The 18320-nt window shown below is 39.2% G+C and overlaps 1 protein-coding gene across 1 annotated transcript in view; it reads left to right on the forward strand.

The window, feature by feature from the left end:
* Positions 1-18320, forward strand: part of GLDC (glycine decarboxylase) — a gene marked incomplete at both ends in the record, with an annotated part of 46109 nt that overhangs the window by 12852 nt on the left and 14937 nt on the right. Inside the window, 11 exons of the mRNA XM_082497987.1 lie at positions 6799-6963; positions 8303-8380; positions 9063-9210; positions 9487-9683; positions 12220-12316; positions 13296-13401; positions 14386-14525; positions 15446-15526; positions 16627-16776; positions 16870-16911; positions 17880-18022. Of these exons, the coding sequence (XP_082354113.1) occupies positions 6799-6963; positions 8303-8380; positions 9063-9210; positions 9487-9683; positions 12220-12316; positions 13296-13401; positions 14386-14525; positions 15446-15526; positions 16627-16776; positions 16870-16911; positions 17880-18022 (1347 nt within the window). The remainder of the gene's footprint in view (positions 1-6798; positions 6964-8302; positions 8381-9062; positions 9211-9486; positions 9684-12219; positions 12317-13295; positions 13402-14385; positions 14526-15445; positions 15527-16626; positions 16777-16869; positions 16912-17879; positions 18023-18320) is intronic.

Here is an 18320-nt window from a genome sequence, read left to right on the forward strand (position 1 = left end):
GGCGGGTCTTGAAAATCTCCAGAGAAGGGGACTCCACAACCTCCCTGGGCAGCCTGTGCCAGTGCTCTGTCACCCTCACCGTAAAGAAGTGTTTCCGTGTATTTGAACGGAACTTCCTGTGTTCTAACTTGTGCCCGTTACCCCTCGTCCTGTCACTGGGAACCATTGAAAAGAGCCTGGCTCCATCCTCCTTCAACCCACCCTTTAGATACTTGTATGCCATAATAAGGTCTCACCTCAGCCTTCTCTTCTCCAGGCTAAAGAGTCCCAGATCTCTCAGCCTTTCCTCATAAGGCAGATGCTCCAATCCTGCAATCATCTTAGTTGCCCTTCACTGGACTCACTCCAGCAGTTCCCTGTCCCTCTTGAACCGGGGAGCCCAGAACTGGACACAGTATTCCAGTTGTGGCCTCACCAGTGCAAAGTAGAGGGGGAGAATGACCTCCTTCGACCTACTGGCCACACTCTTCCCTATGCAGCCCAGGATTCCATTGGCCTTTTTGGCAACAAGGGCACATTGCTGGGCCATGGATAATTTACCACCAACTAGGACCCCCAGATCCTTCTCCTCAGAGCTACTTCCCAGCAGGTCCACCCCTAACCTATACCAGTGCTTTGCATTTTTCCTCCTCAGGTGCAGGACCTTGCACTTGCTTTTGTTGAACCTCATTAGGTTCTTCTCTGCCCAGCTCTCCAGCCTGTCCAGGTCATGCTGGATGGCAACACGGCCCTCTGGGGTGTCAGCCACCCCACCCAGTTTGGTATCATCAGCAAACTTGCTGAGGATACACTCTGTCCCCTCATCCAAGTCATTAATGAATATATGAAACAAAATTGGACTGAGTATTGACCCCTGGGGGACACCACTGGTTACAGGCCTCCAACTAGACTCTGTGCCGCTGATCACAACCCTCTGAGTTCTGTTCCGCAGCCAACTCTCAATCCATCTCACTGTCACCTCATCTAGCCCATCTAGCCCCCCCATATGGGCTGTTATGGGTGCTTAGTCTTTATTCTGCTGTATCCTGTATTAACATATTCATTAAATTTTTTCACACCCAATGTGTGCTGAGCTCTTTTCCTTGTAGCAAATTAATTCTGTTCCCTGCCTTGAATATAAATTAATAACTGAAGATGAGAAGAATATTTGGTTTCAGAAACCAGCTTACATATAGGCTCCTTATTAACATATGTGTCAAAACAGTGTAGTATTTATTTGGGGGGCTTAAATGGATAAAAATACTTATCAGGCCTTGAAACCAAGAAGGCCTTTAAAGTCATACTAATCATAGAATCATAGGGTTGGAAGGGACCTCTGGAGATCATCTAGTCAAACCCCACTGCCAGAGCGGAGACACCTTAGAGCAGGTTGCACAGGAACCAGGCGGTTTTTGAATGTCCAGGCGGGTTTTGAATGTCTCCAGAGATGGAGACTCCACCACCTCCCTGGGCAGCCTGTTCCAGTGCTCTACCACCCTCAAGGTAAAGAAGTTACTCCTCATGTTTAGGTGGAACTTCCTATACTCAAGTTTGTGCCTGTTACCTCTTGTCCTGTCACTGGGCACCACCGAAAAGAGCCTGACCCCATCCTCCTGGCACCCACCCTTTAAGTATTTATAAGCATGGATCAGGTCCGCCCTCAACCGTCTTTTTTCCAGACTAAAGAGACCCAATTCCCTTAGTCTTTCTTCATAAGAGAGGTGTTCCAGTCCCCTAATCATCTTGGTAGCTCTATGCTGCACCCTCTCCAGCAGTTCCCTGTCCTTCTTGAGCTGGGGAGCCCAGAACTGGACACAGTACTCCAGGTGCGGCCTCACCAAGGCAGAGTAGAGGGGGAGGATGACCTCCCTCGACCTGCTGGCCACACTCTTCTTGATGCACCCCAGGATGCCATTGGCCTTCTTGGCCACAAGGGCACATTGCCGGCTCATGGTCATCCTGTTGTCCACCAGGACTCCCAGGTCTCTTTCTACAGAGCTGCTCTCCAGCAGGTCAGCCCCCAACCTGTACTGCTGCATGGGGTTATTCCTCCCCAGGTGCAGCACCCTACACTTGTCCTTATTGAATTTCATAAGATTCCTCTCTGCCCAACTCTCCAGCCTGTCCAGGTCTCTCTGTATGGCAGCACAGCCTTCTGGTGTGTCAGCCACCCCTCCCAGCTTTGTATCATCAGCAAACTTGCTGAGGGTGCACTCTATCCCCTCATCCAAGTCGTTGATGAATATATTGAACAGAACTGGACCCAGTACTGACCCCTGGGGAACACCACTTGTCACTGATCTCCAACTAGACTCTGCGCCCCTAACCACAACCCTCTGAGCTCTGTCTTGCAACCAGTTTTCTATCTACCTTACTGTCCATTCATCTAACCCACTCTTTCTAAGCTTCCCTATGAGGATGCTGTGGGAGACCATGTCGAACGCCTTGCTGAAGTCAAGGTAGACCACATCTACCGCTCTTCCCTCATCTATCCATCCAGTCACACCATCACAGAAGGCTATCAGATTAGTCAGGCATGATTTCCCCTTGGTGAATCCATGCTGAGTACTTCTGATAGCCTTCTCTTCCTCCACGTGCCTTGAGATGATGCCCAGAACAAGCTGTTCCATCATCTTTCCAGGGATGGAGGTGAGGCTGACTGGCCTGTAGTTCCCCAGGTCCTCCTTCTTGCCCTTTTTGAAGACCGGAGTGACATTGGCTTTCCTAATACCATACAGCAGAGCATGATGTAGAGGTCTACAGAGTACAGCTCATTTGATTGCTTTCATTTGATTGCTTTGCCCCCAGATGTTAAATACGTAAGAATAAAGTACCTGTACCAAGGACACCTGCAATCTTTACATTGGTAGTGTAACTTATTAAACTTCCTAGCTAGTAGCACTCAGCTCTTATGCGTTGCATTCTGAAAATTGCTGCGTACCGTGCAAAAATCTGATACAAACATTACGTAGCTGGTTTCTACTTGTAAACTGGATAGAAAAAGCTGCACAAACAACTGCAAAGCGTGCCAAACTGGCAGTGTTTATGCTTCAGGTGGAAAGTGGCACGTCTCCATGCCCTATCATCTGACTATCCAGCTTTCTCAAACTCATGGGTAAGATTCCGTTTTTGGAACACCCTGATAACTGCTTTTCAAAGATACATAAAGTTCCAAGTGACGCATCTGGAACTCTATATACAGTACAACATTTGGGCATTTTACAGGCTGGATGGAACGGCTTGCAGGTGGATGGGTCCCAGTTGTACAGCTTTATTGTAGTGTCTTTCTACACTGCAATATTTATGTATGTTCATATTTAAATTAAATACACCTTGTTTTGTTTTGTTTTGTTTCAGTTTTGGCCTTAATAGTGATGCCCAGTCCATGCAAGTCCAATAATTTGAAAATTTCATGTATTCATGACTGAACTTTAGTCTCAGTTTTCCAGTGTTGTCAAATGTATGAATTATCTTTTTTCTGTGGCTCATGTATGTTGGCTTTATATTCTGCTAGCAGTCTGTCCTTACTTTAAGTTGGTTTCATCTTGTTGATTGTCAGATCTTAAAAAGAATACTCTGTATAACTGCAAATCCAAATCAATTTTAGGTCTGCCATTGAATGAGATTAGTCTTGCATGCGTTTAAAACAGCAAGAATATAATTTATAACAAGATAAAAGTATTGAGTTGATTATGAACACTTTAACTATCCAGAGTCAGTCAGAGTCTAGAAAAAATCACTAAGGAAGATATATGGTGAACTATTGTGCTAGAACTTACTGTGTATTAAGAAATAAATTGGGCTTAGTCTTAGATCTTATTGACTGTACACCTACAAATACTAACCAAGAACTAATTCCTTGAATATTGCTTGATAATGGAGTTTTCTGAATCTTTGCGTGGAAGCAAGAGCAAACTTTACTATAAAGAAGCCATAATTGTTAATCCTGTAGTTAATGTATAGTCTGTTTAGTTGCTAAACGTAGAATAAACCCAACTCCCAAGTGTGAAAGCTTCTGCTCTTCCATAAGCCAGATTTTTGTAAAAGTTTGCCTTTGAAACTACTTTTACTTTTAAAGAGTTTGCTTTTAAATGACTTTAAAAAGTCACTTAACATGTAGTACAGATTCAGGCAGAAGTCAGAGTGCAGACTAACGCCAGCTATTTCATTTGAAGAAATTGTGGAGAAGTGGAATTATTATATTAAAAGATTTAGATGCTTAGACAGTACCAAACGACCTTCTAAAAATAAGGGAAAGTGTTTAAATATTTATTTTTTTTTATGTTATAAAAGGTGTCTTTACCTGTACAACTGTTAAACTTCATGCACTGTAATTTGTGGTAATACTGGAATTCAAGATTTCTTGATTGAATTTTTTCCACCCTTTCTGAAATTGGTTGGTTTTACTTCAACTGTTTTTACCGATCAAAAGGATGACATCAAAATCACAAAGCTTTATTAATTCTGTTTTGTAGTATAGTGTGCTATCCCAGCTCTGTGGGTAGGACTGAGGTTATTCAAGGGAACAGTCAAATTAGCAGCTACTAAGTAGCAGTTTAAGAATAGGTTTATTAATTTATTTTACACAATATAAAAACTTCCTTTAAAAAATCATTTGAGCATAAACTATGAGTGGAAATTCTTGAGACTTTTTTAATAGGTTTCTGGATAGCTGTTTTGAGTGGTCTGCTTTGAAACTTTCATTGCAAAGTCTATCTCTAATTAGATAAGATAAAATCTTAGGAAAGGGGGTTCTCATCAAGTGAGGATGGGTGAACATTGCTCATATCTTAAGAAAGATGCTTTGTCTTTGAAAACAAAATAGAGAATTTTGCACCATGTGAACAGCTACAACTTTAATGACCTTTAGCAAAATTTGCAGCCAAGTTTAATGTGAAGTATTGCTTCTCTAGTACTGATTTTTCTCTTTTTTTCCCTACCTGTTTCATTTTGCATCAGTCCCTAGTTAGTAGTGGTTTAATGAAACTGTTTTTGGTGAAATGGGCAATAAAGCCAGTATACTCAACTTTAACTAAAATCTCACTTCTATTAACTAATTATTCTGGCAAGTACCGACCAATGATTCTTGATTTTATTTTTCTTCTCTTGCACTGAGTAGTATTTCTGTAATGCATTTCAATTAATCTCAATGTTTTAATTCTTATTAGTCTACTTCTAGTTCCTCCTGCAAGTTATAATGCAAAAAAAGTCTTTAGCTGAAATAAAATGAGAAAGTAAGATTGTTAACTTCAAATACAGAGGAGTTTCTTTTATTAAGCAAGAACACTCCTTGTTCATGCAAAGAATTTGGGAATAATGCTTTTTGTTAGTGAGAACTGGGAGGGCAGGGGGACGCTTAGGAAAACAAATCTTTATACTCCCAGACTGAAAGTTTATCTGAGAAACTGAAAACTGGGTTTAGCAGCCATGGAGAAAAAAAAAAAAAGTTACTATTGAGATGAGCAATGTTGCATGCAGCCCAGGACATGGTCTCGCTTGTGAACTATGCAGTCAAGTATTTGATGATAAGTAGTTTAAAATTAAGTAGTTTAGTTTGGGAAAATCATCAATATTTATCTAATTTGGTATATAACCATTGCCTTCTGTCACTGCACTGAATAGTATATGTGAGAAATTTGAGCACATGTACCATTTAAATAGACAATAAATACATTAGCATCTTATATTACACTTTGAGTTTACTTATTAAGTATGTTTCTAGCTCTTCCATTCTCTTCTTCGAGATTTTTTTCCTACCTTCTCTCCTGCATTACTATTTTATTACTCCTCTCATCTTGCTCTATACCAAAGGTTCTGCAGCTTGTTCTTTAAACTCCTTTGTTGCCCACCTTCTGTTGACTTTACTTGACATGCGCTTCCAAATAGTTCAATCTCTTTAAAGATTATACTTTCACCCATTTTTCAAAAGTTGGGGGCTTACTACTACTACTCTTTCAGGAAACCAACTTTTGTTTTCTTCCATTGCTAAAAAACAGAGGCTGTGAGTGTTCCCACTTATTACTTGTTTCTGGCCAGTACTCTGAATTCAAACTGGTGTAAAGTCTGTGCTGAGTCACGATGGAATCCAATACCCAAATTTCCAGCAGTGCGAGGAGAGTCTGATCTCTGTTCTTGCCTTTCATGCCTGGACCTATGCTGCTTTGTTTTTCTGAACTGTTATAATGGAGTGTTTCCCTTAGATTGTTGCCTTTTCTAAGGAGTTGCTTATATTGCCTCTACCCTTTTGTTCTCCAAATGACAACAGGTAAAACTCACACCAGTCTCACCTCCCTTCACTAATACATATGGAAACTGTCATTTCACAAGAAATTGCATATTTCTGAGCTTGATCCTGTGAAATGCCAGGTGCCTTCCCTCCCATAAGAGGTGAGAAGACTTGGCAAGTAAAGGGCTTCAGAAACATTATTGAAAGATAATGGCAATACCTAGATATGTTTGAACTTGGCATTCTCATTTGCATATTGTGACTCGACTCAGTTCTCCCTCACTGAGCGCCTCTCCCTTCCCCAAGTTGCAGTCACACCTCTGTTTCGAAAGTAATTTCTCTTTTGAAAATAGAGAAATATAATAATTCTCCTGTAAAAAGCCAAGTCAATACCAGAAGAGAAAATATTCTCAGGCTTCCAGGACAGTAATAAATTACAGCCATCTAAAAAAACCTGTTTTCTAACAAGCTTTGGTGTTAGTGAGTTATGCTTTACAATTTATTTTTCCTATGACAAAGTTCAGTTACATATTGGCATAATTCTGTTAAACGTTTATTTTCCTAGACCCAAACTCAGAATTCTTTTCTTACAGGGTTACCCAGTATACTCCTTACCAACCTGAGGTCTCCCAGGGCAGGCTGGAGAGCCTGCTGAATTACCAGACTATGGTGTGCGATATCACAGGAATGGATGTGGCTAACGCATCTTTGCTGGATGAAGGGACAGCTGCTGCAGAAGCCATGCAGTTATGCCACAGGTACTATGTTTAAAGTCCCATCACACATGAAAAGAATGAGCAAAGAGTTTAACAAGATGAGAGGAGAGACTGCACTAGTTGGGTGCAAGTGCATCAATCATCAGCTATTTATATCTGACTGGCCCTGTTTACCCCTGTACCCCTCTATTGTCTTGCACTCGTTCCTCCCAGAATCACTTAGCTGTATCCCTTTTCTCCTAAACATCTCATAATAAGCCCTCGCAATGCCAAAATGCTCTTCTCCTGCATCCCATAATGTCTTCCCCTCTTCCCCCCAACCCAAAGGCAGGACCCAGGCAGTGTGTCTGTCTGGGTTAATTAATTAATTTGAGTTCCTACTTGCCTTGGGACCTCTGTGCTCCTCTGTGCTTGTGGAGATGGGCCAATATCTCCTGTGGTGGGCTTGGCAGTAGCAGGGACAGGACTTTCTTATTTTAAATGGACCAGAACTTCCATTCAATCTTGCACTTAATTTGGTTATGATAACCAAAATTTACAACTGCCTTTTAACTTAGGAAAACTCACATTTAGAAAATTGGGCTCCCCCACCTGCCATTGCCTCTCTGTGGGGGAGCAGAGGAGCTTTTATCCCATAACCTAACAGTCTGTGGCATCCATCTCTTGTGTCCATGAACGCTGAAGATGTGAATTTTTTTTATCATTGGTGGTTAAAAAGAGCTGTAAAAAACAGTGAAGTATGCCAGTCTAAGTTGCTAAAAGTGAAACTGTTACTGGTATATCCAAACTTACTTTCAGGGATCTGCCTTGTAGCAACATTTGAAAGGGATCTGCAAATCAAATGAAACCTGAGAGGCAACTGAAGGTCACTGTAGGACTGTATGTCAGGAAGGGGGTTACACAGCAGAGACTGTGTTGTAACTATTCAGTTGTTCAAAGCATCAATCTGACATAAAATCACCGGAGAAAACTAGGCAATTGTCATAGTCTCCATTTTACTGCTTTGTTGGCTCATGTTTGGTTATCCAGGGCAACACTGAAAATCTGTATTAAAGACCACAGTTGTATTCCTTTAAAAGAGTATGTGTGTGTGGAGGCATTCCTGCAGCTTCTTCAGTTGTCTCCTTGTTCTGTTTCGTAGTCTGTTTTAGTTTTTGTCATGTATAAATCTCATCTGACTGGCTGAAATGGACTTTCTTATTTTAAATGGACCAGAACCTCCATTCAATCTTACACTTAATTTGGGTATGATAACCAAAATTTACAACTGCCTTTTAACTTAGGAAAACTCACATTTAGAAAACCAATTAATTTTATTTCCATGGAAGACAATATATTCTTGATATGTAACCCTTTTTTTTTTCCCCTTTCATTTTAACAGGCACAACAAAAGAAGGAAGTTCTATGTAGATGCCCGATGCCACCCTCAAACTATAGCAGTGGTCCAAACTAGAGCAAAGTAACATCTTTCTCGATTCTCCACCACATCTTTTCACTTTCATTGTATCGTTTTTCATCTGTGCCTCTTTGCCATATACCTAACATTTTTAGAATATAGGATTATGCTTTCTTTGCAAAATAGAAGCAGAAATCTGTTAAAATTTGGCGTTGCTTCTACTTTTCCCTTCAAATACAACTGTGAAGTAATTAAAGATGTTTAAAAAGAGACTAAACATCTGATAAAAAGAAAATATTTAATTTTCCTCTTAAGTTTTTCACACAGAGATATACGTTTGTTTATTGAATTCATATTTTTAACCTAGGAAATTAATTACCCTAGATAGCAAAATTTATCTTTAATGACAGCTAAATCTATTTTAAGGTTACAGTTTAAAGTAACCATCTTCTAAAAATATGACTCAGTTCTCAAACATGTTAAAGCAGCAAAATATCGATACCATGTAGCTTATGCATCCTATTCTCTGCTTTGCTCCATATTTCTGATGATGATATCAAATGCAATTATTCTTCAGTACTGTATACCATGACATGAAAATTTCTCAATGTTTAGCACTGCAAAGCAAGTTCAACTCTCTGTATGTTAAAGAAAAAAGTCATATATAAGTCCATGAAAACATCATATCACTCCAAGGTGGAAAGTGGTTTAAATATGTTGTCTTCTGCATGTTTTTGTTTTCCAGTTATACGGGTGTTATTACTGAGCTCAAATTACCCCATGAGATGGATTTCAGTGGAAAGGATGTCAGTGGAGTATTATTTCAGTATCCGGACACGGAAGGCAAGGTGGAAGACTTCTCCGAACTTGTTGAAAGAGCTCATCAGAATGGGGTAAAGTAAATTTTACTGGTCTCATGAGATTTCAGTCCGATGCACCAAACAGTTGTTGTCATCGAAACTAAGTATTACACGAGCTATCATCTAAAGTGTCAGCTCCATGCAATTGATAACCATTACAACCATTACAACCATTACAACCATTGCACCTCAGCTCTGTGCAAGTGATATGGAACTGTTTGAAGCTGTATCCTGTTCAAGCTTAGCTCCCATGCAAATGCCATTCCTTCAGAAAAGAGACATAACTGCTCTGTGCAATTCTGTTCTCAGACTCTCGCCTGCTGTGCTACTGATCTTCTGGCCCTCTGTATTCTGAAGCCTCCTGGAGAGTTTGGGGTAGATGTTGTCCTGGGTAACTCCCAGAGGTTTGGTGTGCCGCTCTGCTATGGGGGACCCCACGCGGCTTTCTTTGCTGTCAAGGAAAATCTAGTGAGAATGATGCCGGGCAGAATGGTGGGGGTTACAAGGTAAGGGCTCTCCTAGTGTCTTCAGGGAAAATTGAAATAAAACCTATTATGACCATCTTATGCAGCCTTTATGAATGACAGCTGGCCATGGTGTTGTGCCAAACACCTTTTTTTTCATGAAAACTGGGAGAATAAAAGTTGCCTTCAGTTTTTAGGAAGCAAGCTTAAAGAATTGCATTTGTGTGAAATGAAGCTGTGAACTGTCTATAGTGGTTGCTACAACGTGGGATGAAGACATAACAGAAACAGCAGAGAGGATTAATTGTGATGGCATGAGGCTTTGCAAGCTCACTTATTCCGCTTATTCTGTACTGTTACACCTTTTTCTCTGACATCCAGTCATTAAAAACAAATGGGAAGAAGTAGAAAACTCAGTGAACCTCCCAAATAACCATGAAGGAACTTAATCTAGTTCAAATTTTAGTCAAATTTAAACATAGCAGAGAAAGAGTGTGGAAAAACATACCTCTGATTCTTGTTATGGGTGACATATTTTAAATTTTGACAAGATGTCTAACTGGGAATAATACAAAGGCAAAGTAATTGTCACTGAAAAGACTGTGTACCTTTGGCACAAAAGCTATTTAGAAGTACTTCAGTAACCAAAATAACTAATGACATTAACAGTTATCAATAAGCTTAGTAAGATTTCATTTGTCTAGTAATATTCCTTCAAACATATTTTTAATCATCTTGCTTATTCTTAAGGGTATCCTTAGGCTTTACTCATAGTTCTGAAATCTGATGCCCAATTCAGATTTTGATCGGAAGTCTGGTACAATCTTTACAAAAGAACAGTAATTCTGTTTATCAAGGTCATGCTATTGCTACTCTGTGACTACACCTATTTTAATATTTTTAATGTACTTTCATTTTTATGCATCTCAAGAAAGTTGGAAAAACTGTTAAAATGGGAAAAGCTACGGTAGTTTACCAATGCAGCTTTCTGCTGTGGATTTTTTATGTTTTTGATCACAAAATCACAGAATGATTGAGGTTGTGAGGGATCTCTGGAAGTCATCTGGTCCAAACCCCCTGCTCAAGCAGGGTAACCTAGAGCCAGTAGCCCAGGACCATGTCCAAATGTCTTTTGAAGATCTCCAATGAAAGAGACTCCACAGTTTCTCTGGGCAACCTGGGCTAATGCTTAGTTACCCTCACAGTGGAAAAGTGTTTCCTCATGTTCAGGAGAAACCTCCTGTGTTTGTCTGTACCCATTGCCTCTGCTCCTGTCACTGGTCACTGCTAATAAAAGTCTGGGTCCATCCTCTTTGCATTCTCCCTTCAGGTATTTATATACATTGAGGAGGTCCTCCCTGAGCCTTGTCCAGGCTGAACTGTGCCAGCTTTGTCAGCCTTTCCTCATCAGAGAGATGGCCCAGTCCCTTCAACGTCTTTGTGGCCCTTCACTGGACTCTCTCCAGTAGCTCCATATCTCTCTTGTACTTAGAAGCCTAGAACTGGACACTCCAAGTGTGGCCTCACCAGTACTGAGGAGAGGGCAAGAATCGCCTCCCTTGACTTGTTGGCAAAGCTTTGCCTAAGGCATCCCAGCATACCATTTGTCTTCTTTGCCACAAGAGCACATTGCTGGCTCGTGTTCAACTTGTTGTCCCCCTGGAACCTCAGGGTCTTTTCTGCCAAACTGCTTTCCAGCTGGGTGGCCCCCAATACGTACTGGTGCATGAGGTTCCTTGCCAGGTGCAGGGCTTTGCATTTCCCCTTGTTGAACTTCATGGAGTTCCTGTCAGCCCATTTTTCCAGCCTGTCAAGGTCCCTCTGAATGTACTGATGATAAACTAAGCTGTATAGTTAAAATTCCCAAACAACTGCTAGAGTAAAAATTATTTAAGTATCATATAACTGGTACACAAGTGCTTGAGGCAAGTAGTCTAGCTATTCAAACCCCCACATAGGTACACACATATATCTATTTAGGTGTATGTGGACACAGTTTGTCCATTTCTTTCTATGGCTGTTCTGAAAGTTTTCATAGTTTTAAGTTATATTAGATTGGCTCTAACCTCTCCACTTTTAACATGTTAGGAGCCCCACAAAAGGACCTCTTAAAGGATGGATTGGCTAGAGCCCTTTCAGTTATCCAATACAACCTTATTGGACGGGTTATTCTTACATACAAACTCAACATGCTTTTACTTGACATGATTAAGAAAGACACTGCCTTCTCAGGGTTTGTTCAAATTAAGTTCTGGATTGCTGTTCAATTAAAACAGTTGCAATAATCTGTAGTATTTTAAAGCAAATACCAAGTTTTGGTGTAGTATGCTTAGAAAACTTACTGTCTGCTCTACCTGACTGGACACGTTTGCCAGCCATGATGTAACTAGAACTCTAGAGACTTTAGTCTCACTCTCTGTTTGATATCACAGCTGTCCTGATTCGTACTTCATTCTCTCCAGGACCTTTCTGTCTCTGAGGTTAGATAATCAGTTTCAGGTTAGCATGCATAGAGCCCAATGTCTTAAATTGCTGTAATTTTAAAGTAACAGAAGCAATTTTTTCACTTGTGACTTAGAGATGCAAATGGAAAGGAAGTGTACCGACTTGCTTTGCAAACACGAGAGCAGCATATCAGGAGGGATAAAGCTACCAGCAACATCTGCACAGCACAGGTAACTTGTCATGCTTTATTTTCAGCAGTAGAAAGGAACAAGTTAAGCCATAAGATTATAGTCCTAACATCACCGTGATTTGAGTTAGCTTTAGTTTTGAGAGTTTTTACTAGAAAAGTAAAGAACATTGAAATATCCTGGTGTTTGTGCATTTGTTTTGAGTCCTTTGAAAAATGGAACCCTGCTTGAAAAGATGGTATTACTCTTTCCTGTAATAAAGACTTTAGCCCTGAATTCACGCAGTGTCAGAAGTCCATCTGTCTCAGGGTGAGCGCTACTGAGCAGTGCTGTGTTTGTTATGAATGAGACAGATTTCTTAATAAAACAGAAGGAAATTCTAATGATCTGAAATTACCCACTCAAAAAAAATTTCCATTTTTAAATTCTAAAACTACTCGTTCAAATTGTCACAACTTGCATTTTTTTCTATGTGATTTGATGCAAAAATATTACATTGCCAAAGAGCTATCTTTACAGGAAAATACCATGATTAAGTAAGTAATTATCCAAAATAGTTATCTTCAGCATGCATCCATGGACCTTCAGCCAGACAAGTTCCTAATTTTTTCTGCTTCTGTCAGTGTTTTGGTTGTGCTCTTAATTTTGTGCCAGATTTTAAGGAGGGATTATTAATATTAAAACAAGCTTAATTACTTAGTATTCATGAGATATTCCATAAATGTTTTGTACCATTCCTAAACAGTGAGTTTCCTATGAGACTAGCTTTACTTGAGAGTCTTCAAGCATCTTTGTTGAAGTCATTAAATTTAAGTTCATGTTAATTGCTGACACGTTTGAAAGGGCTTTGAATTCCTCTGTCATAAAAGTATTTTGCCTTTCCCACCTTTTATTTTGTAGGCAACATGTAATCAATTCAGCTGAGGATATGTGGTTCTCCCTGGGTGCTAAAGAAACTTTTCACTAGACTAAAATGAAGCAATCTGTAATAATAATGTCCTAAACTGTATTTGAATCCTAGGCTCTTCTGGCTAACATGGCAGCCATGTTTGGTGTATACCATGGGTCTGATGGATTGAGGCATATTGCAAGACGGGTACACAATGCAACTCTAATCTTGGCTGAAGGTGAGTTGTTTAATGTTTTCAGAAGCTGGTCTTAAATCCTTACACCTTCTTAAATAAAACATCTTCTTAAATAAACTTATGGTGGGTTTTTTTGCCAGCTGATGTGTGTTCTCTCAACTCTAGAGAGAACAAAATTTATAGCTAATGTTTTTAGACATCCAAGAATTAGATATCTATGTGATATGAGCTTGCAAACATTAGTTCTGTTTCCTTGGGAAACTAACAGAAGTCTACACCACAAGTCCCTAGATGATAAGATTCAAATGCTGTTTTCCAGCTCCAAGCTCTGTACTTCACTTACTGGACCATCCTAGTTTACACACAGAAATCTGCACAGAATATTAATGACATAGCAAAAATACGTAATAAATGAGATTAAAGAACTAGGAACATTTCAGTTAAGTTGGGTGGAGTATCATACCTGATATGAACACTGAAATCCCAAGGTTTTACAGCTGACCAATGGCATGACTGTCATTGCTGTAAGAAGGAGCTATGCAGAACTGGAATGCTGGGAATTGAGGAACGATTGTCACAGTTATCCATGCTTTATTTGCCAGCTTAGCTGGAAGACCTTTTGCTGCTATGAAAAGCATGAAGATTCCAAACTTTGTTATGGCAAGCTCTATGATAGTTTATATCCATTCATATAATACAATTTTTCTTTCCAGTCTTGTGATTTTGTTCTCACTGCATTCATATACCAGTTCTGCTACAGTATGTATTACAAATCTGATGTGTCAGAAAGATCTTCCCTAGACTCGGATCTGCATTATTAATTAGGTCTGAATCTGATTTAGATGTATTTCATGCTCAGTGACATTTCGCTAAAAGGCTGGTGATTTTGCTGCTCTGTACACAAGGGCAATACTTTCCTTTATTATGTAAAATCATTTACTTATGAGATCGATAGTGTTGTCATGCAAGTACTGTGTAAGCAAGCAATACAGTATGCAGCTAATAGAATTCATTTTTTTGTTATAGGTCTCAGGCGAGCTGGTCATAAACTACATCATGATCTCTTCTTTGATACCTTGATGATCACGTGTGGATGCTCAGTCAAAGAGGTTTTGGACAGAGCAGCTCTTAGAAAGATAAATTTTCGGATTTATAGTGATGGAAGAGTAAGCAACTCCCTAAACCTTTCAGAAATTTTGTAGTATGATTTTTTCTGCATTAATTTTCTAGTCACTACATGTGCTAAACAGAACAAAATTATTTAAGACTTCTTGTAATTTGCTCTGATATATCAGTCAATTGTAAAGATAACAAAGAATTAAGTTGTTAAGTGATGTACTGAACTTCCAGAAATAATCATTGTATTTGCATTTCATGCCTATTTAAAAAGATTATCTAGCTGTTTCATGTTAAATATGCCACTAAGGGCTAGAGTGGAGAGACTCTAAAACTTAATGATGAAATGCAAGGTGACCTCCTGAATTCAGGTTTTGTGGTAGTGTTTAAAGGCAACTGAAATCTAAACCACATTTTGGTAGGCACAAGGACTTTTGGCAAAGTCTAATATGTTCTGTAAAATGGGATGGGGGGAGGGAGTGGTCTGGCAAAATGGGCAATTTTCGTATTAAATGGAAAACAGAAACATTAAAAGTGAGGTCACGAGTCTTGAAGCTTGTAAGCCATCTGGCTTGGATGCTTTAGCAGGGGAAAGGTATGAATTGGAAAATTTTATCATAGAATCATAGAATCATCTGGGCTGGAAGGAACCTTTGAGGTCATAGAGTCCAACCATCAACCTAACACTGCAAAATGACCACTAAACCATGTCCCTAAGCACCACATCTACACGTCTTTTAAATACCTCCAGGGGTGGCAATTCCACCACTTCCCTGGGCAGTGGTTTGGTATGCAAACAAAATAAATGTATGTATCTATTAGATAAAAGGACATTTACATATTGTTGGGTAGGTTGATTTTTTGCTTTTTTTCCTCCTGTATTTCTGGAATGTTTTTTCTTGACCAGAACAAATATACTATGCCTCAGGAATTAAAAGTTTTGAGCAATTACTGTTGCTTTTATCCATAGCTTGGAGTATCCCTTGATGAAACTGTAAACGAGAAAGACCTAGATGACATATTATGGATTTTCGGTTGCGAGTCTTCAGCTGTAAGTAGACAATAGATCATACGGATTAAATTATGTGAATGTTTCAGAAATTTAGTGAAAAGCAAGACTGCTCTTGGGACAATGGGTGTCCATATAATGACCATTTGTTAAATACTGAGAATTTCAGATCCTCTCTTAGAGAAAAAGGCAGTATGAGATAACAATGATTTATGTAATCCAGTAGTGCCATTTTCTTATTGTAATACTTAGTCCTTTTGATCAGCTTGGACACCTTGTGTTTAGGCTGTTACTTGTTTTGTGAGAGTTAAGACATGGTGGTCAGTTATTTCTCTTCCACTGGAATTTTTGTTGCATTAGTAATTAGCAGCATTATTTCCAAGATGAGGACTACTGAGACATCTGTACCCAGTTTTAATATAATGCTGTTGTCATGCCAGATCTATACAGGTGTGTACGCTAATAAAGGGTTTTTTTTAACTAAAAAGCTGATTAAATCTTGCGGTAAGATGGTAGTATAAGCTAGTTCTGATGGAAATTGACTGCGAAAAGAGAAATTTCCATGAAAGTATTTGACTCCATGTTTCTTTGTGTCAAAGGAGCTAATTGCTGAGGGTATGGGTGAGGAAACCAAAGGCATCCTTAGCAGCCCGTTTAAGAGAACTTCCAAATTCTTGACACATCAGGTTTTCAACAGGTTTGTGAAATTGCTATATATCTGGTATTTTAATTGAATCTGAAATTATCTCCTTTCAAAAGTGTTATTGGAGTCAGTTGAGGTCAGTTTTGTAGCTGTACACACACAGTCACTTGTTACTCTGAAATACTCTATTCAGTAGCATTTTTAGATATCTTTTCACATTTTAATTGGATAAAGCAATACTCATGGTCACATGGGGGATGTGTTTTTTCAATTAATGTGCTACGTTGTTCAAGCTATTATTCAAGGATGTAGTATCAGCAGACTTACTAGAGCCCTTATATTGCACATTTACTGATAGCATTTCTGAGCAAATGATAATAGTCATTTTTCATCCACATTGCTATTAACAGGCATAAAGTATCTATTTGTAAAGAAGTACCTAGTATATATTAAAAATTATCCTCAATCTTATTTTTTTTAATGGATTTTCCTATGTTAGAGCACAGATCAGCCAGCTGGTATAGCTAATCTACTTGCCTTAACACCATATTTTGTGTTCTCCAGCTATCACTCTGAGACAAATATCGTGCGGTACATGAAAAGATTGGAAAACAAAGATATTTCCCTTGTTCACAGCATGATTCCTTTGGTAAGTATTTACCAAAAAGAGAAAAAAATAGCTACTTACATACATATTTATATATTTTAATAAATTCTGACTAATGTGTTTTTGTATTTTTAGGGGTCCTGCACAATGAAGCTCAATAGTTCAGCTGAACTTACAGTAAGTTGCAATAATACTGTCTTACTTGAGACCCACATGAATAAATTATCTAGCCAGCGTCATTGTAAAGACTGCTTTTGGTCTAGTACTCCAGCTGAGGAGGCAGTTTCAGAAGTAGCTGAAGCCATCAACTCCCTTTTCCGCTAGGAAAAAAGCTCCAATAAACACAGTAGGAGTGCACCAACAGCAGGAGAGTGAGTGGCTTTGAAGACTCCATTCTGAAGAAAATACTGAAAATAATTTTTGGAATTAGGTATCACAGTCCTGTTTCCTCATGTGGTGTTGTGGTACCTAACGTCTATCTGCTTTACGAGTCTTACAGTCAAATCCTCAGAAATATGGAAAGAGTCAGGTGGGGCTGGCAATCCATGCGTCTTTGTCCGTTTGCTGTTTCTTAGGATAGCACTCCTTTTCCCCCGGAGAGAAGCTGGAGTCCCCAGATATCTTCATAGCAAACAAAGCAGAGCCTTAGCCAGGCTGTTGGGCTACCAAATTACTTTTTGACTCTGATTGAGTGTCCTCTGCTCTCTCCTTATTGGCTTCTTCTTTCGCTGGGTTTCGTTTGTCCCCTTTCTGTCACTGCCTTCTGTATGTCTTCTCCCTTCACTGGGTTCTGTCTTGTATTCCTTTCCAATTCAAATGGGTAGCGACAAAACTGTGAAACAAACTGAGTGTTATGTCCTATTCCATGTCACTCCTCTCTGTTTGCCATGTGATCCCACAGCTCTACATAAGGGTAGGTGACCTAGAAGGAGAAATTAAGGATTTTTAAGCATCTTCTGAATGTTAAAAAAAATGTTACTGGAAACCATCCTACGGTGAGTTGAGAACTTGTCTTGAGGCACAAGAAATGTTTGGGTTTTATTTGAGCACAGGGCAGCTTCTTTTCTTCATAGATTTTAATAACATAACAATTTTCTGCAGAATTTTTTGTTACAGCGCATGTTTGTTTGTTTTTTTTTTAATAGCCTATTTCGTGGAAAGAATTTGCCAACATCCACCCATTTGTGCCCCTGGATCAAGCTCAAGGGTATCAACAGCTTTTCAAGGATTTAGAGAAGGACCTATGTGAGATTACTGGCTATGACAAAATCTCCTTCCAACCAAACAGGTAGGAATTTTTTTCTGAACATTAGCTCCTTAACACAAGTCCAAAAACTTATCTCTAAAGCAAATATGCAAGTCGAAAGTGGAAGATGTTTCTAAAATTAAATTTGTCAAAGAGAAGCCTTGAATGCAAGGTTATGAAAACAAGATTTGTTTTTTCAAAACTGCAGAACTTTATTTTGTCTCGTCTCATCTCCTCCAGTTTTATGATTTGGTCTTTTGTATTCTTTTAATCTGTTTTCCCATGTTTTCCTCTCTACCATTGTTTGCTTAAAATGGTGATGTTACTGACACCCTTCTAT

Source organism: Vanellus vanellus (assembly GCF_965231255.1).
Source record: "Vanellus vanellus genome assembly, chromosome: Z".
Classification (NCBI taxonomy): Eukaryota; Metazoa; Chordata; class Aves; order Charadriiformes; family Charadriidae; genus Vanellus; species Vanellus vanellus.